Here is a 27,500-nt window from a genome sequence, read left to right on the forward strand (position 1 = left end):
TTACCTCGGTAACCGCGACGGGTAGGGGGTGGGGGGGTGGGGGGGATGGGAGGGGGGGGTGGGGAGCCTGTAAGCACACATCCCATAAGTCAACGCTGCTTCTTCCAGAACAATCATCCCCGCCCCCTCAACAGAACGTGTTCTGGGGCCTTAAAAGTCCCCAAATAAGAAAAATAACGCTGTTTCGTTTAGTTTTCTGCACGAGCACCGGGGCCTGCTCCGCTAGGCATTATGAATTGCATCTGGGAGGGTGGAGGGTGGGTGGAGGTTGGGGGAGTGTGTGTCTGGGGGGGGGGGGGCTGGTTGTGTTTGGCGGAGACGGGCTACTTTTGAGGCGGGATCCGAGGGTGATGGATCGCCCCGCGTCCCGCGGAACTTTGCGGGGAACGAACAGGGAGCGGCGGCGGGCGGGAGCTGAGCCGTTAAATGGCCGTCCCGTCCCCCAGCCACACGCCGAAATCAGTAAGCGCCCCGGGACAGGGAGCGCAGCACTAAACAGACAGTTACGGACGGCCCAATTACAGAGCCGGCTTTCCGGCCCCATTACGGGGAAGATGTATATGTGTGGCGGGGGTTTAATGGCGGCGGAGGCGGCGAGCGCAGCCGACGACGACGGGGGGGTTTATTTCGGTGGTTTACGGGGACTCCAGGCCCCCGGATCGGGCGGGGCGATCCGTCCTCTTTAGCCGCGCAGCCTGTTAGCGCTAGCCGGCGACGTGGCGGAGCGCTCGCTCACCTGAGGGGCGAGGCTCTGCGGAGGAGGAAGGAGCGGCGTCAGGGAGAGCGAGCAGCGCGGAGCGACATGAGAACGGGCGAGCGATGGCCTTACCGCGGAACCGTCAGCGTTTTTTTTGGGTTGTTTCTTTAACGCGTGTGAGGTGGCAGTGGGGGAGTGGGCACCCTCCCTGTCTGTCTGTCTGTCCCCCTCTAATGCACGCTGTGCTGCGTGATTAACATCAGCTGTGCGTCTCTTACTCTGAGCTGGAACTGCACGTTTCAGAATCCACCATCAGCATGACACACACACACACACTCATAAACACGTTCACACACACCCACACACACCCATACACACACACACTCATAAGCACATTCACACACACACACACACACACACACTCATAAGCACATTCACACACACCCACACACACCCACACACACACACACTCATAAGCACATTCACACACACACACAGACACACACACACTCATAAACACATTCACACACCCACACACACACACACACACCCACACACACCCACACACACACACACTTATAAGCACATTCACACACACACACAGACACACACACACTCATAAACACATTCACACACCCACACACACACACACACACCCACACACACACAGCCACACACACACACACACACACACACCAGTAGAGTCTCATCTGGTCTCCGTCCTGTGTAATTATCTGGGCTCCTCCTGGCACTGTGGTGACCAGGCCTCCACTAGGCAGGGACAGGAGGAGCTGCTGGACCTTTACTGTGAAATCAGGTTAGGAGCGAAATCACACCCCAATGTGTGATTAAATACAAACCCTGAACCCTGCAGTATGTACACAGAGAGAGAGGGAGGGAGAGAGAGAGAGAGAGAGAGAGGTGGTGTGGGGGAGAGAGAGAAAACGGGAGAGAGGGAGAGAGCTTGAGATGAGGTAGAGAGGGAGGAGAGATAGCAGAAAAGAGAAGAAGATTGCTTTTGAGGGGCCTGGAGGCTGAGCAGCAGGCTTGAAAGACAGCAGCCGGAGGAAGTAGGGTGTGTGAGTGTGTGAGTGTGTGAGTGTGTGAGTGTGCGAGTGTGTGAGTGTGTGAGCGTGTGTGTGAGTGTGTGTGTGTGTGTGAGTGTGTGAGCGTGTGAGTGCATGAGTGTGTGAGCGTGTGTGTGTGAGTGTGCGAGTGTGTGTGTGTGCGAGTGTGCGAGCGTGTGTGTGTGTGCGAGTGTGTGTGAGTGTGTGTGTGTGTGTGTGTGAGCGTGCGAGTGTGTGAGTGTGTGTGTGAGTGTGCGAGTGTGTGTGTGTGTGTGTGTGTGTGTGTGTGTGTGTGTGTGTGTGTGTGTGTGTGTGTGTGTGTGTGTGTGTTTGTGTGAGTGTGAGTGTGTGTGCGTGTGTGTGAGCGTGTGAGTGTGTGTGTGAGTGTGTGTGTGTGTGTGTGTGTGTGTGTGTGTGTGTGAGTGAGTGTGAGCGGTGAGTGTGTGTGTGTGTGTGTGTGTGTATGAGCGTGTGAGCGTGTGTGTGAGTGAGTGTGAGCGTGTATGTGTGAGCGTGAGCGTGTGTGTGAGTGTGAGTGTGTGAGTGTGCGAGCGTGTGTGTGTGTGTGAGTGTGTTCATAGTGCTCAGGCAGGGCTCAGATTAGGCGCTGATTGGAAAGGTGCTGTAATTGGTCTCTCAGTGTGGCGGCCTCATCCACACCGCCAGTCTGGGGGAGGGGGGCGGGGGTGAGCGTGGGTGGAAGGGGCTTGGAGGGGGAGGCGGGGGGGGCGGGGGGGGGGGGGGGTGTTTACTCAGCCTTTAGCCTGGGCGGCTCCGCGGGATGGACCGGATGGACTGAGTGTGTGAGAATGTCTGGCCTTGTCTGTGAATGTATGGGCAGTGATTGGCTGTCTACAGCTGTGAATTGTGTCTGTGAATGTGTGTGAGTGTCTGGCTCTCTGTGTCTGTGAATGTCTGAGTGACTGTCTGTGAATTGTGTATGTGAATGTGTGTGAGTGTCTGGCTCTCTGTGTCTGTGAATGTCTGAGTGACTGTGTCTGTGAGTTGTGTCTGTGAATGTGTGTGAGTGTCTGGCTCTCTGTGTCTGTGAATGTCTGAGTGACTGTGTCTGTGAGTTGTGTCTGTGAATGTGTGTGAGTGTCTGGCTCTCTGTGTCTGTGAATGTCTGAGTGACTGTGTCTGTGAGTTGTGTCTGTGAATGTGTGTGAGTGTCTGGCTCTCTGTGTCTGTGAATGTCTGAGTGACTGTGTCTGTGAGTTGTGTCTGTGAATGTGTGTGAGTGTCTGGCTCTCTGTGTCTGTGAATGTCTGAGTGACTGTGTCTGTGAGTTGTGTCTGTGAATGTGTGTGAGTGTCTGGCTCTCTGTGTCTGTGAATGTCTGAGTGACTGTGTCTGTGAGTTGTGTCTGTGAATGTGTGTGAGTGTCTGGCTCTCTGTGTCTGTGAATGTCTGAGTGACTGTGTCTGTGAATTGTGTCTGTGAATGTGTGCACAGTGAATATCTGTGTGTAATTAGCAGTGTGTCTGCTTGGTGTATAGCAGGGTCAGCTCGGTTCAGTTCAATTCAGTTTTACTTAAATTGACCACTTTGCCAGAGAGTCTCACAAAGATGCTTCACGGAAAAAGAGTGTAAGTTTAAGTGTACTGTAGAGTGTGTGTCTAAGTGTATAGGGCATTAGTGTGCATAGTATTAGCATAGTATGTATGGAAATATGTAGCAGAGTGTGTATATAAATGTGTAGGAGATTTCATGTATATAGACATGTATATGTATAATAATGTGTATTGTGTAGCAAAGTGTGTGTATTAGAGTGTAGGAGAGTCTAGTGTGTTTTAAGCGTGTAGAAGACTGTAGTGTGTATCAGTGTGTAAGATTGTGTGTGTATATTAGTGTGTAGGAGAGTGTAGTGTGTATCAGTGTGTAAGATTGTGTGTGTATATTAGTGTGTAAGATTGTGTGTGTATATTAGTGTGTAGGAGAGTGTAGCGTGTATCAGTGTGTAAGATTGTGTGTGTATATTAGTGTGTAGGAGAGTGTAGTGTGTATCAGTGTGTAAGATTGTGTGTGTATATTAGTGTGTAGGAGAGTGTAGCGTGTATCAGTGTGTAAGATTGTGTGTGTATATTAGTGTGTAGGAGAGTGTAGCGTGTATCAGTGTGTAAGATTGTGTGTGTATATTAGTGTGTAGGAGAGTGTAGTGTGTATCAGTGTGTAGGATTGTGTGTGTATATTAGTGTGTAGGAGAGTGTAGCGTGTATCACTGTGTAGGATTGTGTGTGTATATAGTGAGAGGAGTGTGTAAGATTGTGTGTGATATAGTGTTAGAGTTGTTGTGTGTGTGTATCAGTGTGTAGGAGAGTGTAGTGTGTATCAGTGTGTAAGATTGTGTGTGTAGGAGAGTGTAGTGTGTATCAGTGTGTAAGATTGTGTGTGTATATTAGTGTGTAGGAGAGTGTAGTGTGTATCAGTGTGTAAGATTGTGTGTGTATATTAGTGTGTAGGAGAGTGTAGCGTGTATCAGTGTGTAAGATTGTGTGTGTGTATATTAGTGTGTAGGAGAGTGTAGTGTGTATCAGTGTGTAGGATTGTGTGTGTATACTAGCGTGTAGGCGAGTGTAGCGTGTATCACGGTGTAAGATTGTGTGTGTAGGAGAGTGTAGCGTGTATCAGTGTGTAAGATTGTGTGTGTATACTAGCGTGTAGGAGAGTGTAGCGTGTATCAGTGTGTAAGATTGTGTGTGTATACTAGTGTGTAGGAGAGTGTAGCGTGTATCAGTGTGTTAGATTGTGTGTGTATACTAGCGTGTAGGAGAGTGTAGCGTGTATCAGTGTGTAAGATTGTGTGTGTATACTAGCGTGTAGGAGAGTGTAGCGTGTATCAGTGTGTAAGATTGTGTGTGTATACTAGCGTGTAGGAGAGTGTAGTGTATATTAGTGTGTAGGAGAGTGTAGCGTGTATCACTGTGTAGGATTGTGTGTGTGTACTAGCGTGTAGGCGAGTGTGTTTGTGCAGTGAATCTCGGGGTGATGTTGTTGTGTCGGAGCAGAGGGGAGAGATAGGGATCCAGGAAGCCAGGAACCCTGTTAATCCAGAACCTTCCGTAGCATTTTCTCCACAGATATCATTCCATTTGAACTTTTGAAGGGTTCCAGTCAGAAGCTATCGGATACTCTTTAAATGCCAGCAGCTGCGAATTGCCATCCCACACCCCCCATCTCTTTCCCCGCTTTGTAGTTTATAGATTTTTCCCCTGCCTTTTTCTCTCTCTCTCTCTCGCTCTCTCTCTCTCTCTCTCTCTCTCTCTCTCTCTCTCTCTCCTTCCCTCCACTGTCGCCTGCAGGATAATAACAAAACGCAACTTGATAAGAGGCCCCTGTGTGTGTGGGTGTGTGTGTGTGTGTGTGTGTGTGTGTGTGTGTGTGTGTGTGTGTGTGTGTGTGGTGGTGTGTGGTGTGTGTGTGGTGTGTGTGTGTGTGGTGTGTGTGTGCGCCTGTGGTGTGTGTGTGTGTGTGTGTGTGTGTGTGTGTGCGCCTGTGTGTGTGTGTGTGTGTGTGTGTGTGTCTGCCAGGGAGGGGAGGCGAGACTCCAGGGCCTAGCCGTCCGCCATCGCCCCTGCGGATTGGATCCCGCCGCTATAATAGTTACCCAGCCTCACATGACTCGACTTCATAAGCTATTAATAGCGTTTTTTGCGCTAACCGCCATCGCGCTCTAATTGATTACTTTTCCAGGCCCGGGCAATTGGAACTGGGTTTTTATTTATTTATTTATTTATTTATTTATTTATAAACCAACGCACTGGTTATCTCCCTGTTTTTCGATTTTCTCCTTGGGCAAATTATTATTATTGTTCGAGGGCTTATTTATTTATTTATTTGTTTATTTATTTTTATTCGTTTGGCTTTAGATTAATTCGGAGACGCCCGCAGGACGGGAAAGGGAGTGAACCGGGCCGTACCGCGAACACGAACGCGTTTTGGTTCATGGGTGGTAATCCACCCCCCCCCACCCACCCACCCACCCCCCCGCCCCCGAAAGGGCGACATGGGGGGCGCTTTATTAGGTTCGGGAGAGGGTATTAAACCAAACAGCTGAGAGGGGGAGGCGTACAGCTGCCTTTATTGAATGTGGTGCAGCAGGCACGTGCCCCGCCCCCCCTCCACTGGCACCCCCCCCCCCCCCCAGGAGGAATGTTAAGAACAGGACTTAGACGCCATGGTTTCTGCTCTCCACGCATTCCTCCTCCACTTTGCCCCCGCCCCCTGCCCCCCGCCCCATCCCCGGGCGATGTGCGATGGGAATGATTTTGGGACCAGAATTATTCACATTGAGCGTTTATTCGCGACATTCGAACCCCCCCTTCCCCACCACAAAAACCCCACACCTACCTGCCTGTCCCCGTGCAGAGTGGGCCAGACAGGTACACTCCTTGCCCCCCTACCCCCAGCGCTGATTGGCCAGGGCTGTTGTCGGTGGTGAGCAGGAGCTGCCGAACTGGCGGAGAGGCACACGGGAGGCGTTAGCGGGAGGAGGCCCCGGGGGGGTGGGGGTGGGGCAGAGCATTGTGCAACCCCCCCCCACCCCTCCCCTCCGCCCATGTGTAACCTGAGCGGGACGCCGGGGCCCTAATCCAGTTTGGGGCGCGGTGGTGTAAACACGGCGTCCGGGCGCAGCCGTCCTGATCTGGGCTCTGCTTCCTGTGAGCTCCGCGGCCAGGGCTGGGACCCGTCTCGCCCTGTGGGCGGGGCCTGTGGGCGGGGCCTGTGGGCGGGGCCTGTGGGGGGACTTAGAGGCGGCCGGCCGCACTTTGATCCTCCCCAATCCCCCCCCCCCTGCGCCCATCGGCTCGGCTGGGCCATCAGCACAGACCATAAACAAACATGTTCACACAGAGCCGGAAACCACGGCAACCGCAGCACTGTTATTTACTGGGGGGCGTGGGGGGGGGGGGGGTCACCCGGTCATCCGGGAGAAGGAGGGTTCAAGTGCAGCTGCTCAGGGCTCTGAAGGGTGTGGTGTCTCTCCCTATATCCCCCCCTCCCCCTCTCCCTCCCCCCCTCCGCCTCCCTAAAACTCAAACTCAGACACAGGAGATCAGTGCCTAAATAACCCGACCAGCACAGCTAACAATTGTGAGTGTAATACTAGTAATGATTGGTGGGGTAATGAAGTGGAACATTAATAGTAATAAGAGTGATAACGCTGAGGGCTATCAGACAGCGGACTACCCCCCGATGGCGTCCATGGCTTATGCGAGCTTCTGCATGAGCTTCTCGCAGCGGCTCCCTCCCCCCCTCCTCTCTCTCTCTCTCTCTCTCTCTCTCTCTCTCTCTCTCTCCTCCTCCCTCTCTCTCTCTCTCTCTCTCTGCTGCGCCCGGGTCGAGCCGTGGCCGCGTTCTCGTTTTCCTAACGCCGTTCTCGTCCTTTGCGGCGCTGTTCACACTGTGGGCGGCCCTGTGACTCTCTGTCTCAGACTCTGTCTCTAGCCACACTCCCCTCAGCCGAGAACACCGTATCCCAGCAGCACCGCACTGCCTGTGACACCCTGCTCAGGCTGGCAGTGCCAGGAGCAGCAGCAGTGCCTGCATCAGTAGGATTGTTTTTAGCAGTTACAGTATTAGTATTAGATATTATAATACAATATTAGAAGTATTAGCAGTAGCAGCAGTGGCAGTACTAGTTATAGCACTAGTCTATACTAGTCTCTCCCTCTCTCTGTCTCTCCCCTCCTCTTTCTCTCTAGCCCTCTCTCACGCTCCGTTTCTGTTGCTGTGTCTCTCTCTTTCCCAGCATTAGATGTCTTTTTTCCCTCCTTTGTCTTTGTCTCTTTTTCTTCATCCCCATTTCTCTCCCGCTCTCTCACTTCATCCACTTTTGCCTAGATACATTTTTCTCCTCCCGTTGTCTCACTCAATCTTTCTCTCCCTCTCTCTCTCTCTCTGGCTCTCTCATTCCTCTACTGCCACCCCCCCCTTCCCCATCCCTCTTAACCCCTCTTCTCTTAATATGCCCCCCCCCCCCCTCCGGCCCCATCTCCCGGTCCTGTGCCGGACAGACCCCACAGTGATGCGGTCCCCTTTCTCCTTTTGATGAATCACTCCAACAGGTGCCGTAAATTGCGTGCGCTGGCAGAGGCGGTCGCCGTGGCGATCCGTCGGAGGGCCCCCCCAGCCCCCCACCCCCCCACCCCCCCACCCCCCGCCAGTGCTGGCCCAGTTCGTCAGCCAAGCAAGCAGCCCCGTTCCCAGCGCCATCGCTCATCTCCCATCATGCCCCGGGGCTCAGACAAATACAATCAGGCCGGATAATGCACCGGCCGCTGAAATATAGAAATAAATAGGGACGGTGGCACTAATGCTAGCGATGTATACACCTGTTTCCCCTGGGGGGGGGGGGTGGGCTCCAGGTAGGGACGGGTGCGAGGGGCCGCTGGCGCGAGCGGAGCACGTCGCTAACGAGGGAAGAGACCCCAGCGAGAGAATCGCTGACGTTTCTTTACTTCAAAGTGGGGGAAAAAAAACTAAAATTGCGATTTTTTTTTTCTTTTGTAGGATCGAGCCGTTCAAGCATTTTGTTCTCTGAGTGGTTTTGTCTTCTCTCTTCTGTCTCGCTCGTTTGTTTTGTTTTTTTGTTAGTTTTTTTTTCTTCGCTCGTTTGTTCTGTTCTCGGCGTGACGGGCGGGCCGGGCGTGCCGGGCTCGCGGTGACTGACAGGCGGCGGCGGCGGGAGCTCGCGATTCTCGCGCGGCATTGGCGTTCCGCGTGGCAGAGAGCTTCGGCGTTCTCCCACGCGTACGAGCGCAGCGGCTAACGGTCCAGCAGCCCCGCGGGCGGGGGGGGTGGGGGGCGGGGTGTGGCGTCGCGCGTGGGGCGGGGCTGCAGATGCGCTGCCGTTCGCTTTGATTTGATTTGTCACGGTCCCCTGCAGACATGGTGGGTTGTTTTCAGTTTTATTAACCCGTATCTGTACAGGGTCGCTTGGCTGAGCACATGTGCCCTTTTACACCCTGTCAATGCGCAAGTAGCCTAACCTGCGTGTGTTTGGACCGCGGGAGGAACCCGGAGCGCCCAGAGGAAACCCACACGGACACGGGAGCATGCAGGCTCCACACAGAAAGGCCCCACGTTCAAACCCGGGACCTTCTTGCTGTGAGGCGACAGTGCTGCCCACTGCACCAGCAGACAGGCGGGTTAGACAGGGTAAAGCACGGCAGGCGCACTGAGGAAAGGAAAGGAGGTGGAGAGGAACACGGGAGAGGCTGGCAGCAGTGGAGCAGAACAGTTAAGAGCTGCGTCTGGAACTCAGAGGCTGCAGGTTTGATTCCCTGGTGGGGGCACAGCCGTTGTAGCCTCGAGCAAATTGCTTAACCTGGACTGCTTCAGTAAATATCCAGCTGCATTACCGGCCTGTTTGTGGAAAGGGGTCTGAGCTGTTTGTGTTGCTCTGGATAAGAGCATCTGCTAAATGGCTGGATGTAAGTGAAAGTTGCTGAGCATGGCAGTTTAAAAGGAGGAGGCGGGGCCTGTGGCATGGCAGTTTAAAAGGAGGAGGCGGGGCCTGTGGCATGGCAGTTTAAAAGGAGGAGGCGGGGCCTGTGGCATGGCAGTTTAAAAGGAGGAGGCGGGGTCTGTGGCATGGCAGTTTAAAAGGAGGAGGCGGGGTCTGTGGCATGGCAGTTTAAAGGAGGAGGCGGGGTCTGTGGCATGGCAGTTTAAAAGGAGGAGGCGGGGTCTGTGGCATGGCAGTTTAAAAGGAGGAGGCGGGGCCTGTGGCATGGCAGTTTAAAAGGAGGAGGCGGGGCCTGTGGCATGGCAGTTTAAAAGGAGGAGGCGGGGCCTGTGGCATGGCAGTTTAAAAGGAGGAGGCGGGGCCTGTGGCATGGCAGTTTAAAGGAGGAGGCGGGGCCTGTGGCATGGCAGTTTAAAAGGAGGAGGCGGGGCCTGTGGCATGGCTGTTTAAAATGAGGAGGCGGGGCCTGTGGCATGGCAGTTTAAAAGGAGGAGGCGGGGCCAGTGGCATGGCGGTTTAAAAGGAGGAGGCGGGGCCAGTGGCATGGCGGTTTAGAAGGAGGAGGCGGGGCCTGTGGCATGGCAGTTTAAAAGGAGGAGGCGGGGCCTGTGGCATGGCAGTTTAAAAGGAGGAGGCGGGGCCTGTGGCATGGCAGTTTAAAAGGAGGAGGCGGGGCCTGTGAGGAAGGATAAGGGACAGGGTAATTGCCGCTGTGCTGCCGCTGACGGCGCTGAGAGTGCGTAGGCAGCATGCGCTGGAGGTCAGAGGCGTAACGACGCGATTGACTTCCTGCTCTCAGCGCCCCCGTTAATTACGGCTTACTCCTCCCGCCGCTATTACCGCCGTTACCATGGTTTTTAAAATGCGCACGGTGGGGGGCCGGGCGTGGGGCGGGGGGCGGGGGCGGGGCGGGGGGGCTTGTCTGTGATGTCCGCGCACGCCCTCGGGCACACGCCTGTGCTCATAAACGACATCGAGCCGGAGGAAACGCATCACCGTAAAAAAAATAAATAAAAAAGAAAAGAAACAATTAAAAAGAGGCTAATGAGAGGAGGGCAGGGCTGTGATAAACGAGGCGCCGGCCGCCTGCTCTTAGCGAACGATTAAGGAGGAGAGGTGCGAGACAGGGGGGAGCCGGGCGGGGCGGGCGGGCGATGACAGAGAACCCGCTAATTAGGCTGCGTTCCCGCCGCGAGCCGCCGTCTGGCCTCACGCCGGCGTGACGCTCGAGCGCTTCTTACGCTGAAACGCCGCGGCCTGTGATGTGTCTGCGCCCGCCAGACGCATGTCCCTGTGAGAGGACGTGTGTGCCGGAGTCTGGGATCGAGGAGAATGTGCTGTTCTGTGACAAGGCCTGGCCTCCTCACATAAACGCTACTTTGCATTCAGTTACATTCCTTTCCATTACATTACACTACACTACACTACATTACCTTATATTACATTACACTACACTACATTACATTACATTACATTACATTACACTACACTACACTACATTACATTACATTACATTACACTACACTACACTACACTACACTACATTACATTACACTACACTACACTATACTACACTACACTACATTACATTACACTACACTACACTATACTACACTACATTACACTACACTACACTACATTACATTACACTACATTACATTACACTACACTACATTACATTACATTACATTACTCTACACTACACTACACTACATTACATTACATTACTCTACACTACACTACATTACACTACACTACATTACGCTACATTACATTACACTACACTACATTACATTACACTACATTACACTACACTACACTACATTACATTACACTACATTACACTACACTACACTACACTACACTACATTACGCTACACTACGCTACATTACATTACACTACACTACACTACATTATATTGCACTACACTACATTACATTACATTAATGCTACATTCAATTACATTACACTACACTACATTACATTACATTACATTACTCTACACTACACTACATTACATTACATTACTCTACACTACACTACATTACACTACACTACATTACGCTACATTACATTACATTAATGCTACATTCAATTACATTACACTACACTACACTACACTATGTTATGCTGCAGCCCGCATTACATGCAAAGTGCGGACATGCGGTTGCATATTTCACACACTGCTCATGGTAGCGGCTCTCCTGGTTCTGCTTGCTGGATAAGGTGCGTGAATAGGCGGGGGGGGGGCTCTGATCAGTCACAGACGGCTGCCTTTGTGGGGGGACAAAAAAAGTGAATTTAATCACTCTGCCTAACTGTGATTTACGGCTCCACCCCCTCCGGGCGAGCTGCAGCCAATCATATCGAAGGACATAAATAACCGGTCCAATAGGAAAAGGGAGGGGCGGGTGGCTCGGAATGTTAATCAGAGCCGGGGGCCGGGCGATGCCGTGGGCAGGCTGTGATGTCACCTGGCCCGTCTCCGCCGCGGTTCGTCATGGTAACGGAGCGGTTGTCGCGCGCGCGTGCGTCCGCGCTGCCGTCGGCGGGGTTCGCTCTTCTTCATTTTTATGGCAGCTTAAGTGGTTTCCTCTCCTGGATTTATTAGTGCAGCGCTGAGCCCTTGCATTTGTAACGGCCTGCAGAGTCAGTGCGGTGCCCCCCCCCCCCTCCGCCTCCGCCCCCACCCCCACCGCCACCCCCCCCCATCCGAAACCCTTTTCCGCAAACCGTCCGGTCCAGAGGCACATAGCCAGACAGCTGCTGGCGAAATATATCACCCTCCACCACTGTGAAATATCCACCCATTAGCTTTTGGATTTACCAAGCAGCTCTGTGATTTCCAGGCCCAACCCTCGGGTATTTTATTATTTATAATAATAATAATAATAATAATCATTATTATTATTATTATTATTATTATTATTATTATCATTGCTATTAATTTACCAGACTAAAGTCTTGTGCTGTTATTGTGGCTCGTAAATCTGTGCATCTGTGCTGACAGGCTGTACAGAGAGGCTCCAGGCACATTCCTGGCTCCCCTGACTTTCTCTCAGTTTCTCCTCATCTGATGTGAAAGGCCCAGCTGAATTCCTCTCTGCTGAAGCATGTGGGCTTTTATGATGCCCGTTCTACCAGTCCCCATAACGCCTGTCCTGCCTCTGTGTCCCCGTAACACCTGTTCTGTCTCTGTGTCCCCATAACGCCTGTCCTGCCTCTGTGTCCCCATAACTCCTGTCCTGTTTCTGTATCCCCATAACTTCTGTCTCTGTGTCCTCGTAATACCTGTTCTGTCTCTGTGTCCCCATAACTCCTGTTCTGTTTCTGTGTCCCCATAACTCCTGTTCTGTTTCTGTGTCCCCATAACATCCGTTTTGTCTGTGTCCCCATAACTTATGTTCTGTCTATGTGTCCCAGTAACTCCTGTTTTGTCTCTGTGTTTCCATAACTCCTGTTCTGTCTCTGTGTCCCTGTAATTCCTGTTCTGTCTCTATGTCCTCATAACTCCTGTTCTGTGTCTGTGTCCCCATAACTTCTGTCTCTGTGTCCCAATAACTCCTGTTCTGTCTCTGTGTCCCCATAACTTATGTTCTGTCTCTGTGTCCCAGTAACTCCTGTTCTGTGTCTTCATATCATTTGTTCTGTCTCTTTGTTCCCACGACTCTGGTTCTGTCTCTGTGTCCCCACGGCTCTAGTTCTGTCTGTGTGTCCCCTCTACCAGGGTGGAAAAGTAACACAAGCCACCATCCAAATCCTGGTAAATGTTATCTGCGGCTGGTGAGTTTGTCTACTCTACCACTCACTTCAGCAGGTAACCACCCATCACTTGGAAGTCCTGGTTTATTCTAAATGTCTAGTTGTCTGGTAAAACAGTAAAATTGGCAGGTGAATTTTGGGATGCACCAGCCACTGTGGCCAGTGGACAAAAAAAAAATGGGTTATGGGTATCCTGCCCTGCCCACAACTCCTCTGCTGTCTTTCGCTGTGTTCCCATAACTCTCTGTTTTCCCCTCTTCCGCCGGGACGGTACTGTCTCACCCACGCCCACACCTCTGCCCTCTCCCGGTTCCCGTGCCGACAGGCGCGTGCTCAACGAGGGGAACGTTCGCGGCGAATGTCGCCCGTCACACTTACCTTCGAACGGTTTCAAATCGAAGCTTCCTTTCTGTTTTTTTTTTCTCTCTTGCCGAAGGCTTTTCTTTTAATTAAGATGAATGCGACGAAGAGAAGGACGGCGACTCTCACCGCTTGCTTTTAAGAGCTCGGAACAGAGTCAGGAACAGATATTATGTTGATGAAAATGAATCGTCGCAGCCAAAAGATTATTAACTTATTCTCCTGGAGCCTTCACTTTTGGCAGCCATTTTTGCTGGCTGCTCGCTATCTCTTCAGACCGTTGGTTAATGCTAATAAACGTCCCGGGCAAATCAGAACGCGGTTTGAGTTTGTTTGCAAACATTTGGTAACTTTTGCCTTGCTGAATGCAGGCCAGGTGTCCAGTACACGACACTGAGCCACCAGGCTTTCTAAAAACTATCTGTCCCTCATAATGGAGACTCTCCTCTTATTAAACTCCAAAACTACAGAAAGTACTAGCAAGTGGGCCTTCTGGGTAGTGTAGAGGTATAAGCACTCACCTACCACCGCAGAGACCCGGGTTCCATCCCCGGCAGCGGTACTTCCGGCTTAGTCAGACGTTCCTACGAACACAGTTGGCAGTGTTCACGGGTGGGAAGCCGGTGAGGGTATGAGTCCTGATCGTTGCATTAGCGACTGGTTGGTCAGGGCGCCTGTTCAGCAGGGAGGGGATCTGGGGGAGATAGAGTGAACCTCCGCATGCGTTACGCTCTCCCAGTGAAACTCCTCGCTGTCAGGTGAAAAGAAGCGGCTGGCGACTCCACGTGTATCGGAGGAGGCATGTGGTAGTCTACACCCTCCCCAGACCGACAGAGGATAGCGCATCGACCAGGACCGTGATTCACACGGGGAATTGGTATAAGGACTAAATTGGGGAGAAAATGGGAGAAAATGGCAACAACAAAAAAAAAAGAAAAGAAAGTACCAGCAATTAAAACTACAGAAATGGCAAAAAAAAAAAAAAACGAGCGTGTCCATGAGTAACTGTAACATATGCTCGTGGTCCTTCTGAAGACCGTAAATATGAATTTGATCAGGTTTCCTGCGGGCCACCCGCCGCTCTCCCCGCGCGCGGACACCTGTTCTGAGCGCGAGCCAGCGTTCGCCGAGCCGCGCCTCATGCATATTAATGCCGCTGCGGGGGCGGGCTGAAGGCCGGCGAACGTCAGGGGGCGCTTCTTTTTTAATTTTTTCGACGTTCCTTATTCACCACAGCTACTGGCGTGCGGTCTCCGCTGCGAGGCGCGGATCTGTCACGGCGTCGAATCGCGGCAGCGATCGCAGAAGAGACGCAACGTCACCCCCGGGCCGGGTCACATCGCGTCAGGAGCGTTTTGTCGGATCGGACAATCTCAGGATCGTTTCATCTGTGGAGTCCCACACAGTGTGTATAGACGGTGTATGTCTGAACATTTATCAATATGGCTGCTTACGGATCAGGGAGAGCTGGTGTGTAATCCAGGGCGGTGTTATGCGGATGGAAGAGTACTGTGTACATCATGTGACTCCTGCGTTCTGGAGTCAGGCGTTGGGTTGTATGCGTGTCCAGATTTCCTGTTTGCCCATTGAATGATGGGAATAAAACTGACAAAAGGGGGTGGTGCATTTTGGGATTTCATTCCCATTCTGCTCAATTATTTAATTAGCCTTTTAATTTGTATGCTAGAGTTATGAGCTGCAGCTGGAGGCTGTGCGCCTGTTTTTGGTGAAAATGTTTTACGGTGGTCTGGTGAAGGGGTTAGCCAGGCTTGCTGTAGCCTGTGTGCTGTGCTTCTTTTACAAAGCACACACATAGGGCCTCTGGAACAGAGGCTGCACACACACACGCACACACATGCACACATGTACACACACACACACGCACACACATACAAATACACACTTGTGCTGTGTGAGAATACTATGCTCAGGAAGTATAGCTCTCTACCTTCTGTTTCCCTTGTGTAACCCCCCCCCCCCTACAGTGTTCCGATCTGTACAGAATTGCGCCTGCTCAGGCCTTTTGGCTCACACCCCTCCCCCTGCCCTGGACTCTGGCCCTGTCCCAGGACCCATGATTTACCCCCCGCCCTCCCCACCCCAAAGAACCCCTCCTTCCCCCACAGCCAGTGTGCTGAAACAGCCCCTGAACCAAGACTCGATCTCACACTGAGACACACACACACACACACACACACACACACTCACACACATACACACTACATACAGACACACTCACACACACACACACACTACATACAGACACACTCGCACGCACGCACGCACGCACACACACACACATTCCCACCCAGACTGCCCAGCCTCTCTCCCTCCCCCACTCCCAGCTTTGTCAACTTCTAGCCACATTCCTGCACTACACACACTCGTCTGTTTCCTCCCCCCGCCTGCATGCAGGATTTGACATGTATGTGTGTGCATGTGTGTGTGTGTGTGCGTGTGTGTGTGTGTGCGCAAGTGTGTGTGTGTGTGCGCACAAGTGTGTGTGCGTGTGTGTGTGTGTGTGTGCGCAAGTGTGCGCAAGTGTGTGTGCATGTGTGTGTTTCACAGATGTTTGTTGCGGGTGCTCTGTGAAGCAGTGCTGTGTCCCTGGAGAGGTGGATTGTGGGAGATGTAGTGCTGACCTCTGGAAGCTGTGTAATGAGGTCAGATCGGAGGGCTCTGCCACATGCCTGCCAGGGTCCCTGTCACCCTGGAGACAGAGACCGTCACTGTCACTGATCTGCACTCATTCACTGCTCTGTCTCTTCCTGTCTCTGTTTCTCTCTCTCGCCCTCCCCCCCACCCTCTATCGCACTGTCCTTCTTTCTTTTTCTCTCTCCGTCCCTGTTTCTCTCTCTCCCGCTCTCTCTTGTCCTCTGTCCATCTCTCTGTCACCCTTTCCCTCTCTCCTCCCCCTCACCCTCTCTTTCTCTGTCCATCTCTCTTTTTCACTCTCCCTCCCTCTCTCTCCCTCTCTGTTTCTTTCTCTCCCGCTCTTTCTTCCCCTCTGTCCATCTCTCTGTCACCCTCTCTCTCTCTCCCTCCCTCTCTCTTTCTCTTTCTCTGACCCCTTCTGCCTGAGTTTAGAGGTGAAAGTTGAGTGCAGAGATTTAATTGGACGGAGGGAGTATGAACTTTGCACTTCTGCGTGTTTTAAAAGGGAAAAATTTCACGTGGAGGTGTGTGTGTAGACGTGTACATGCGAAGATCTGCCTCAGCAGGTCTGCGTGTTGACTGGGAGGAGATGCTTGAGGCCTGAAGTGATCGCATTCATGCATGCGGGGGCTGAGCGCGTTAAACGGTCGGTCATTGTCACCTCTGTGTCTTTGTGTGTCTGTCTTCCTCCCTCCCATTTGATTTTGGCAGGTCATCAACCCAGCCTCCCCCCCCCTCCCTCACCCACACACTTTGATCAATTCACATCTGCTGCAAGTCTATCCTAGTCAACATCTATTCAAGTCAACATCCGGACATGCTGAGGCAGTTTACCTTCACCAAAAATCCCTTACACATCACAGTACATTGGCAAATATATGAGTTATTACTCCTTATATATATTGCGATATATTACATGGCTTTGAAATATATTATTGGTATATTCCCCATTGATTGCAGCGTTTCCTTGTATCAGTGCGGCCTTCTTTACCGCTGGAGGTCCAGGACTCTGGGCGGGGCAGTGCAGTATTTCAGCTGGAGTACGGACTCTGGCGGGCATGCAGTATTTCAGCTGGAGGTCCAGGACTCTGGGCGGGGCAGTGCTGTATTTCAGCTGGAGGTCCAGGACTCTGGGCGGGGCAGTGCAGTATTTCAGCTGGAGGTCCAGGACTCTGGGCGGGGCAGTGCAGTATTTCAGCTGGAGGTCCAGGACTCTGGGCGGGGCAGTGCAGTATTTCAGCTGGAGGTCCGGACTCTGGCGGGCAGTCCAGTATTTCAGCTGGGGTCAGGACTCTGGGCGGGGCAGTGCAGTATTTCAGCTGGAGGTCCAGGACTCTGGCCGGGGCAGTCCAGTATTTCAGCTGGAGGTCCAGGCCTCTGGCCGGGGCAGGGCGGTATTTCAGCTGGAGGTCCGGGCCTCTGGGCGGGGCAGTGCGGTATTTCAGCTGGAGGTCCAGGCCTCTGGGCGGGGCAGTGCGGTATTTCAGCTGGAGGTCCGGGCCTCTGGGCGGGGCAGTGCGGTATTTCAGACGCGCGTCGTAGTTTCACGCCTGTTATCTAACCCACAGCACAGGCGGCCCGCCCCGCCCTGCCGCTCCTCGGCTGGACCGCAACACCGGGGCCAGCCCTACAAACGCAAATGTCTGCGAGTGACTGACTGACTGACTGACTGAGTGATGAAGTTACACCATTGGTCGGCCCAGTTATGAAGTTACACCATTGGTCGGCCGGATCGCGTGTGTTAGGTCCAGCCATATACTAGGTTTTCTTGTCTTGTTTTCTTTTCGAGCTGCATGTTACCTGTTGATCAGTGACCGGTTTTAAAAGCCAAAGGTTCTGCTCTCCGGCAGCCGAGCACAGCGATTGGTTAATATCCGCGAGCGACAGCCTCGGCCCGTTTTTTCATTGGTCACGATGGCTGTCAGTCGCACGTCAGTAAGTGAACCAGCGGCACAGGCCGTTCCACCATTTTGGGTGTACTCTGAAACCATTTATTTATCGTGGGCTTTTATTTTGCCGCATTTTGCCCGTTTTGTGGAGACGGTCACCACTCCCCCCCCCCCCCCCCCCACAGTAGCTCAGCTCCTTGCCTCTGATTGCGGAACGTTCCGGGCTGTCTGCTCGGGGGGGGGGGATGTTGACCGGGCATTTGGGCACAGAAAGGGGGGGGGTGGGGAATGAGGAGAGGGGAGAGTATTTCACACCCTCCTGCCAGGCCAGCCCATGTGAGGTCTCACCCCCCCCCTCCCAAAAACAGAGAGATTCAGCCTGAGAACAGCCAAGAGCCTTTATTCACACACACACACAGACACACACTCACTCTCACTCACACACACTCTCTGTCACTCACACACACACACACACACACACTCTTCTTTCACACACACACACTCACTCTCACCTCTCACTCACACACACACTCTCTGTCACTCACACACACACACACACACACTCACTCTCACTCACACACAACACACACTCTCTTCACTCACACACACACACACACACACACTCTCTCTCACTCACACACACAACACACACTCCTACACACACACACCTCTGTCACTCACACACACACACACACACACACATCTCGTCACTCACACAACACACACACACTTCTCTCCACACACCCTCGCTCTCTCCACCACCCAGGGGCGCTGACAGATCCCCTCAGCGTGGTGCTCTAATGCCCCAGCGCCCGCCCACGAGGGTAAAGACCGGCCCACCGTCACGCCAGCCACCCCGCCATCTTCTGATCGATGGCGCTCTGTGTGTCGCCCGGGCGACCGTGAGAGAGAGAGAGAGAGAGAGAGAGGTAGAGAGAGAGAGAGAGAGAGAGAGAGAGAGAGAGAGAGAGTTTCTGAGAGCAGGGGGAACTGGAAAAGAGCCAGCACCCCCACCCCCGGCCCCCCCAAAGTCGCTGCTCCCCCTACACCTGTTCGCTTTATTCGACACAACCCCCCCCCCCCCGCCCCCGCCCGGCATCTTTCCTCTTTGTGGGCCGACACCCCGCTGGCGCCACGGCAACAGGTGGGGCCGCCGCCACAGCTGAGAGAAGACAAAACAAAACGCAGCTGTCCCCCCCCCCCCCCCCCCCCAAAACGGCACTGCACACGGGAGAGAGGGGAGAGGAGGAGAGAGAGAGAGAGAGAGAGAGAGAGAGAGAGAGAGAGAGAAGGAGGGGTGAGGGAGAGAGGGGAGAGAGAGAGAGAGGAGAGAGAGAGAGAGAGAGAAGGAGGGGTGAGGGGAGAGACGGAGAAAGAGGGGGAGAGGAGACACAGAGAGAGGTAGAGAGAGGGAGAAATAAAAGGAGAGAGAGGCCTGCACCTTCCTGAAGAATTGTACCTTCCTTTCTTTGTTTCTTTCTTTCTTTCTTTCCTTTTGACCAGATGTGCTCTTGTTTTGGTTTTTGGGTCCCAGCAGACTGTGGAAATTGCTCCGACTCTCATTGATCTCCCCCCTCCCCCCTCCCCTCTCTCCTCTCCCCCCCTCCACCCTCTCTCCTCTCTCCTCTCTCCTCTGCTCCCTCCCCTCTGCTCTCTCCCCTCTCTCCCTCAGACCAGGTGGGGGTTTAAAATTAGGGCCATGCTGCCTACCCTACCTGTTTTTCACCGTTTCTTTCCTCTCTAAAGTTTGCCAGACAGTTCTGGATGTTTCTGTAAAGGGCGGGTGTTGTGCGGGGGATGGGGGGCTGCTGAAGAACATTTGCTCCAGAGACCTAAAAACACAGAAAGCCCCTGAGGTTTGTGTTTCAGGGTCTGCAGCGAATCAGGCCAGACTTCCACTCCCTCGCACACGAGCCCGCGTCCAAGTGTACATGCGGGCCCGAAACTATGGAAACGCCCGGGCGTATGTAAACACATTACATTACATTACAGGCATTTAGCGGACACGCTTATCCAGAGCCACTTACACAATCTTTTACACAGCATTTACATTGCATCCAATTATACAGGTTAAGTGCCTTGCTCAATGGTGCAACGGCAGTGTCCTACCTGGCAATTGAACCTGTGACCTTTAGGTTACAAGACCAGCTCCTTACCCATTAGCGTATGTAAACATCTGAGCGTATGTACACTCCTGAGCGTATGTAAACTCCTGAGCGTATGTAAACTCCTGAGCGTATGTAAACTCCTGAGCGTATGTAAACTCCTGAGCGTATGTAAACTCCTGAGCGTATGTAAACTCCTGAGCGTATGTAAACTCCTGAGCGTATGTAAATACCTGAGCGTATGTAAACACCTGAGCGTATGTAAACACCTGAGCGTATGTAAAGTCCTGAGCGTATGTAAACATCTGAGCGTATGTGAACTCCTGAGCGTATGTAAACTCCTGAGCGTATGTAAACTCCTGAGCGTATGTGAACTCCTGAGCGTATGTGAACATCTGAGCGTATGTGAACTCCTGAGCGTATGTAAACTCCTGCGCGTATGTAAACTCCTGAGCGTATGAAAACACCTAAGTGTATGTAAACACATTACAGTACATTACAGGCATTTAGCGGACACGCTTATCCAGAGCCACTTACACAATCTTTTACACAGCATTTACATTGCATCCAATTATACAGGTTAAGCACCTTGCTCAAGGGTGCAACGGCAGTGTCCTACCTGGGAATTGAACCTGTGACCTTTAGGTTACAAGACCAGCTCCTTACCCATTAGCGTATGTAAACATCTGAGCGTATGTACACTCCTGAGCGTATGTAAACTCGTGAGCGTATGTAAACTCCTGAGTGTATGTAAACTCCTGAGCGTATGTAAACTCCTGAGCGTATGTAAACTCCTGAGCGTATGTAAAATCCTGAACGTATGTAAACTCCTGAGCGTATGTAAACTCCTGAGCGTATGTTAATACCTGAGCGTATGTAAACACCTGAGCGTATGTAAACACCTGAGCGTATGTAAAGTCCTGAGCGTATGTAAACATCTGAGCGTATGTGAACTCCTGAGCGTATGTAAACTCCTGAGCGTATGTAAACTCCTGAGCGTATGTGAACTCCTGAGCGTATGTGAACATCTGAGCGTATGTGAACTCCTGAGCGTATGTAAACTCCTGCGCGTATGTAAACTCCTGAGCGTATGAAAACACCTAAGTGTATGTAAACATCCCAGCGTATATAAGCATCTGAAAGTATGTAAAAGTTGAGCATATGTAAATGCCCGAGTGTCTGTAAGCCCTCAACACAGGGTCAGACCTTCTATCATTCGCTCCTGGAGACTCAGGGATGAATGAGACAGTTTTGTTTTGTTTGTTTGTTAATTGGATGCTTTGCCCTGTGTCTGTGTTTTCTCTTTGGGTTTAATTGTGTGAAATCTGTTTGATGTGTTTCACGGTCCCCCTGAGATTGTGTGTGTTCTCAGCAAAATACAATGACAGCTTTGACACGACAGGTTTTGTTTGTTTGAAATGATTTGCTCAGTTGATGGTTTCAGAGTTTGTTGTTTGAATAATTGGAGCACAAGCGGTTTGTTCAGAGTGATTCTCGGCTCCGCCCGGCCGAGGTGGTGAGATTATCACGATCTGAAATCTACAGTCCTGGGCTCTGAGTGCAGTCAGGAATGCTTCACATATGTGCACGTACACACACACACACACACACACACACAGGTACACACACACCTACACACACACACACACACACACACAGGTACACACACACCTACACACACACACAGACACACACACAGGTACACACACACACACACACACACACACACACACACACTACAAGCCAGAATTAAATGTGAAAACCCCCTAATGCAGTTGCAGCCTTCAGATTTCATTTCCAAAATCCATGATCTACTCTCACTTTGCTCAAAGCTAGTTTTGCGTCCTATTAACCTTCTACAGCCCTGGCTTCTGTTCTGGATGCATGCTGAGTCCTGATTCAAGGCGATTCTGTGCGGTGGAGGTTTGGATATTGAGAGGGATTCTGTGCGGTGGAGGTTTGGATATTGAGAGGGATTCTGTACTGGTGGAGGTTTGGATATTGAGAGGGATTCTGTGCGGTGGAGGTTTGGATATTGAGAGGGATTCTGTGCGGTGGAGGTTTGGATATTGAGAGGGATTCTGTGCGGTGGAGGTTTGGATACTGAGAGGGATTCTGTGCGGTGGTGGTTTGGATATTGAGAGGGATTCTGTGCGGTGGAGGTTTGGATATTGAGAGGGATTCTGTGCGGTGGAGGTTTGGATATTGAGAGGGATTCTGTGCGGTGGAGGTTTGGATATTGAGAGGGATTCTGTACTGATGGAGGTTTGGATATTGAGAGGGATTCTGTGCGGTGGAGGTTTTGATATTGAGAGGGATTCTGTGCGGTGGAGGTTTGGATATTGAGAGGGATTCTGTGCGGTGGAGGTTTGGATATTGAGAGGGATTCTGTGCGGTGGAGGTTTGGATATTGAGAGGGATTCTGTGCGGTGGAGGTTTGGATATTGAGAGGGATTCTGTACTGGTGGAGGTTTGGATATTGAGAGGGATTCTGTGCGGTGGAGGTTTTGATATTGAGAGGGATTCTGTGCGGTGGAGGTTTGGATATTGAGAGGGATTCTGTGCGGTGGAGGTTTGGATATTGAGAGGGATTCTGTGCGGTGGAGGTTTGGATATTGAGAGGGATTCTGTGCGGTGGAGGTTTGGATATTGAGAGGGTTTACCCTGCATGACCCTGATCCGTGTCTGATTGGCTCGCACATTGCCTGAGGAGCCCATGTGTTCCACTGCCGGCGTCCCAAACCGGGACCACCTGCTCCCCGCTGCCCAGAGGGGAGAGGCCGTGCCCCCCGCCCCCCCCCAGGCGCCAGCTGTAAAAGCGCTCCCCGCGGCGAGGGCAATTTGGCGAGACGCGGGACGAGAGGCGATGGGAAACACCTGCGGGGGGAGGGCCGGGGGGGCGAGGAGCGGCGGATCAAACCAGCCGCCAGGGGGGGGGGGGCAGAGGGGAGGGCAGGGGATCCAGTGTGGGGGCTAGGGGCTCCAGAGTGGGGGAGGGGCTCCAAGCGGCGGGCGTGGTACCCAGGGTGGGGGCCAGGGGCTCCAGAGCGAGAGGAGAGGCTCCAGAGTGGGGGGGGGGGTGGGGGGGGATGGAGAAAGAGAAGGGGAGGGAGAGAGAGAGTGAGAAAGAGAGAGGGAGGGGGGCAGAGAGAGAAGAAGGGGAGAGAGAGACAGGAGAGAGGGGGAGAGAGAGAGAGAGAGAGTGAAAAGGAGAGGGCAGGGGAGAGAAGTGGGGGTGCTCTCTGGCTCTGCTCTCCAGGCCTAATTGGGCTTGTGAGCGAAAGGGGGTGATGGGGGGGCAATGGGTCCCCCTGGAAGAGCAGTGGAGTAACAGGCAGGTTTTCCCAGCAAGCACTGCTCTGGCTCCCTGTCTCAGGTGGAGCATCACAGCATCGCGCTCAGACCCCCCCACACCGGGGTACAGGGTCCCCGAATATCACCCTTTACCCACCCTGAGTCTCCTACCTCTAATCAGCACAGAAAGCCCAGCACAGGATTCATCTGGTGTGTGTGTCCCAAGTGTGTGTGTGTCCCAAGTGTGTGTGTGTGTGGTGTGTGGTGTGGTGTGTGTGTGTGTGTGTGTGTGTCCCAAGTGTGTGTGTATGTTTGAGTGTGTGTGTGTCCCAAGTGTGCATGTATGTATGAGTGTGTGTGTGTGTGTGTGTGGGTGAGTGTGTGTGTGTCCCAAGTGTGTGTGTATGTTTGAGTGTGTGTGTGTCCCAAGTGTGTCAGTGTGTCTGTGTGTGTGTGTGTGTGTGTGTGTGTGTGTGTCAGTGTGTGTGTGAGTGTGTGTGTGTGTGTGTGTATGAGTGTGTGTGTGTGTGTCAGTGTGTCAGTGTGTCTGTGTGTGTGTGTCAGTGTGAGTGTGTGTGTGTGTATGAGTGTGTGCGTGTGTGTCTGTGTGCATATGTAGAAGTATATGTCTGTGGTCAGCTATGCACATTCTTAATGAAATTTGTTCCATTCAGCCTCAGGGAGTTTCAGTCAAAGCTGGTCCATGCCAGGCAATCTCAGCAGCAATTTATTCATCCTTTATTTATTTATTTCTCCTGAACACACACTGTCTGCCGTACAGCAGCGGGAGACAGAGTTTACACTGTGGAGATGATGTTCCTGTAGCAGTCAGTGTGTGTGTGTGTGTGTGGCGTAGCGAGTGTGTCTGTGCATGTTAGTGTTTTGTGTGTGTGTGTGTGTGTGTGTAAAAAACTGTGTGTGTGTGCGTGTGTGCATGCATGTGTCAGTGCATGTATAAGCAGGCGTGTGTGTGTGTGTGTGTGTGTGTGTGTACATGTTATTGTGTGTGCGTGCGTGTGTGTGTGTGTAGGTCCTTTAAGATGGTAGTGATACATTCCTCCAGCGCAAGCGACATCAGTTCTCATTTGGGCCCCCCCCCCCCCGCTGATTTGAGCCCCAGTGCCACGTTTCTCAGGCTTCTGTGTCTTTCTCTCCCCTCCTCCCCCCTCAGTTAACTCTGGCGACGGGATCGACTACAGCCAGCAGAAGCGCGTGAACGTGGGGGACCTGATCCAGGAGACGCTGGAGGTGTTCGAGCGCTACGGCGGCGAGGACGCCTTCATCAACATCAAGTACATGGTTCCCACCTAGAGTCCTGCCTGCTCAACTGAGGAGCCCCGAAATCTGCACCCCACCCCCCCGCAATGAGCGCTGGACCCCGAAATCTGCACCCCACCCCCCCCCCCCAATGAAGCGCTGGACCCCGAAATCCCCCCCCGCAATAAACCCCGCACCCCGAAATCTGCACCCTCACAATGAAATGCAAGGGCCCAGCAATCTGCACCCCATTTATGAACTGAGGGAAGCTGTACCTCCTGTGTCCCACAATGCACCACCCTTTCACTAAGTCACCTCCACAAAGTCGTCGTCCTCTCAACGCCACAGCGCACACGAGCTTCCTGCCCTGAAACACTTTGAATACTTTGCATTTGATTTTCTGAAGCAAAAAAAAGAAATAAAGAAATAAAAGCTGACAGCAAAGCAGCGTTCGTCTGGATTCCGCATTTTTGTCTGTTGTCGTTCTGCGGTGGTTTTGTTTGTTTTGGAAACACGCTCAGAGCCACTGCGAGCCGCTGATGTACAGGTATTCCCTGTTATTTTGACACGCCCCCCCCCCCCCAGCTCTGGTTCTAATTGGTGGGTTTGTGCAGGAAGTGGCCGCCACTCTGTTTCTGATTGGCGGGTCGGAGCAGGAAGCGGGCTGGGTCTTTTGGGAAGCTCGCCGGCGTTCCGGAGCATGCCCGGGCACGCTGAGAATTCCAGGCAGGAATGAGGGCAGGCGGCATTCCCGCGATCTGAGCCGAGCGCTCCTCTGTGCAGGAGCCCGACCGGCGGTAATCCTGCACAGAGAGCCAATCAGAGAGCCAATCAGAGCACAGAGAGCCAATCAGAGAGCCAATCAGAGCCTCCGTCTGGCCCCTCAAACGCCTCCGGACTGCCAGCTTTCTGCAGGCTCCACCTACACCTACACTACTGCAGAGTTTCATCTGTCTCTGCCCAGGGTGTGTGTGTGTGTGTGTGAGTGTGTGTGTGTGTATGTGTATGAGAGTGTGAGTGTGTGTGTGTGTGTGTGTGTGTGAGTGTATGAGAGTGTGTGTGTGTGCATTTGTGTGTGTATGAGAGTGTGTGTGTGTATGTGAGTGTGTGTGTGTGTATGTGTATGAGAGTGTGAGTGTGTGTGTGTGTGTGTGTGTGTGTGTGTATGAGAGTGTGTGTGTATGCGTTTGTGTGTGTATGAGAGTGTGTGTGTATGTGAGTGTGTGTGTGTGTGTGTATGTGTATGAGGGTGTGAGTGTGAGTGTGTGTGTGTGTATGTGTATGAGGTGTGAGTGTGGTGTGGTGTGTGTTGTGAGTGTGTGTGTGTGTGTGTGTTGAGGTGTGTGAGGTGTGTGTGTATGTGTATGAGAGTGTGTGTGTGTGTGTGTATGTGTATGAGAGTGAGTGTGTATGTGTGTGTGTGTGTGAGGGTGTGTGTACGAGGTGTGTGTGTGTGAGTGTGCGCGTGTACGGAGTGTGTGTGTGTGTGTGTGTGAGAGAGTGTGTGGTGTGTGAGTGTGTGTGTCTGTGTGAGTGTGTGTGTGTGTGTGTGAGTGTGTGTATGTGTGTATGAGGGTGTGAGTGTGTGTGTGTGTGCCAGGACCTCGGCTGTGATCCAGGTTGAAGTGAATTACCATCAGCCGTCTGAGCCTTAAACTTCAGCAGCCCACAGACTTCACTTTGCATCACACAGAACAAACATCCACACGACACGCTGCTGCCCAAACTGTTTGGTCTGGGCTTTTTTTTGTTTTGTTTTGTTTTGTCGGTCGTGTAAAATGACTCCAATGAAAAGACGGCTAAATGTAATTTTTCCGGTGCATTTGGCTCGCAGAGAGCGTCTTCCCCCCACGGCTCCGCGGATACCAGAATAATTCACGGCTGTCTCCCAGCAGGGCCGTGGCCTCTGCCTCCCGTCTGTAAATACAAATTTATTTCACAACTTCTCATCGTTTGGATGGAAGACGGAAAATAAAAAAAAAAAAATGTTATTCCGTCTTGAGTGTGTGAAAGGAGAAGAGCCTTTTCCCGGCCTACCTGCAACTGCAGTGTGTGTCGTGGGTGTGTGTGTGCCTGTGTGTGTGGGCGGGCGGGTGTGTGTGTGTGGCTGGGTGGGTGTGTGTGTGTGGGCGGGCGGGTGTGTGTGTGTGGCGGGCGGGCGTGTGTGCGGGTGTGTGTGTGTGTGTGTGGGCGGGCGGGTGTGTGTGTGTGTGTGTGGGCGGGCGGGTGTGTGTGTGTGTGGGTGGGTTAGGGTTAGGGGACCAGGCAGGTCGCATTTTTTTTGACCCGAGGGGGTCACGTTTTCGGGGAACCTCAGATCCGGGGCCAGGGCGCTCGTTCGCTCGCTCTCTCAAATTCAGGGGTCAGAACTGAGCTGGGCCGCGTGCCGCGGCGTCTGGAGACCTGGCGAGAGCGGATTCAGGAGCGGGACGCCGGGCACCGCGGCACGAAAAAACCTGCGCCCGCAGGAGGGGACCGCGGCGCTCTTAGCGCCCCCGCTCGACCCCGCCGATGGCGCGCGCGCCGCTGCCGCCGCATTCCGTCCGGAGGAAATACGGGACCTGTTTTTCAGGGCGGAGCTCTCCGTAAATCACCGAGGCGACGGCGTTATAAAAGCCCCTCTTTTTTTTTTTTTTTTCTTTTTTACGACAGCGACGTACGCTCAGAAGTTATGCCGCGGCTGCCAGCGTTTTTTTTTTTTTTATACGCGTGTCAAACTGACTCACCGGCTCGGAAGGACGGAAGTTAAAATCGTCCCTGGCAAGGACGCCGGCTTAACAGGAGGCTTCAGAGGAACAACAGACACCGAAATAAAAAATGGAGAAAAAAAGCACTGAATCATCGCCTGGCGTCTCACGCGCTTTCTTTTCTTCCTGTTGTGTTGGCCTCAGCCGTACAGACGGGAGGAAGGGGATTACCGCATCGCGCTTATAAGGGAGGGA

The 27,500-nt window shown here is 52.6% G+C and overlaps 1 protein-coding gene across 1 annotated transcript in view; it reads left to right on the forward strand.

Moving 5' to 3' along the window:
* The window catches only part of pacrg (PARK2 co-regulated), a 144,225-nt gene extending 119,220 nt beyond the window's left edge, over positions 1 to 25,005 (forward strand). The window contains exon 5 of the mRNA XM_064301507.1: positions 24,473 to 25,005. Within this exon, the coding sequence (XP_064157577.1) occupies positions 24,473 to 24,612 (140 nt within the window). The 3' untranslated portion in view covers positions 24,613 to 25,005. The remainder of the gene's footprint in view (positions 1 to 24,472) is intronic.
* Positions 25,006 to 27,500: the final 2,495 nt, after the last annotated feature.

Source organism: Anguilla rostrata, chromosome 1 (genome assembly GCF_018555375.3).
Source record: "Anguilla rostrata isolate EN2019 chromosome 1, ASM1855537v3, whole genome shotgun sequence".
Taxonomy (NCBI): domain Eukaryota; kingdom Metazoa; phylum Chordata; class Actinopteri; order Anguilliformes; family Anguillidae; genus Anguilla; species Anguilla rostrata.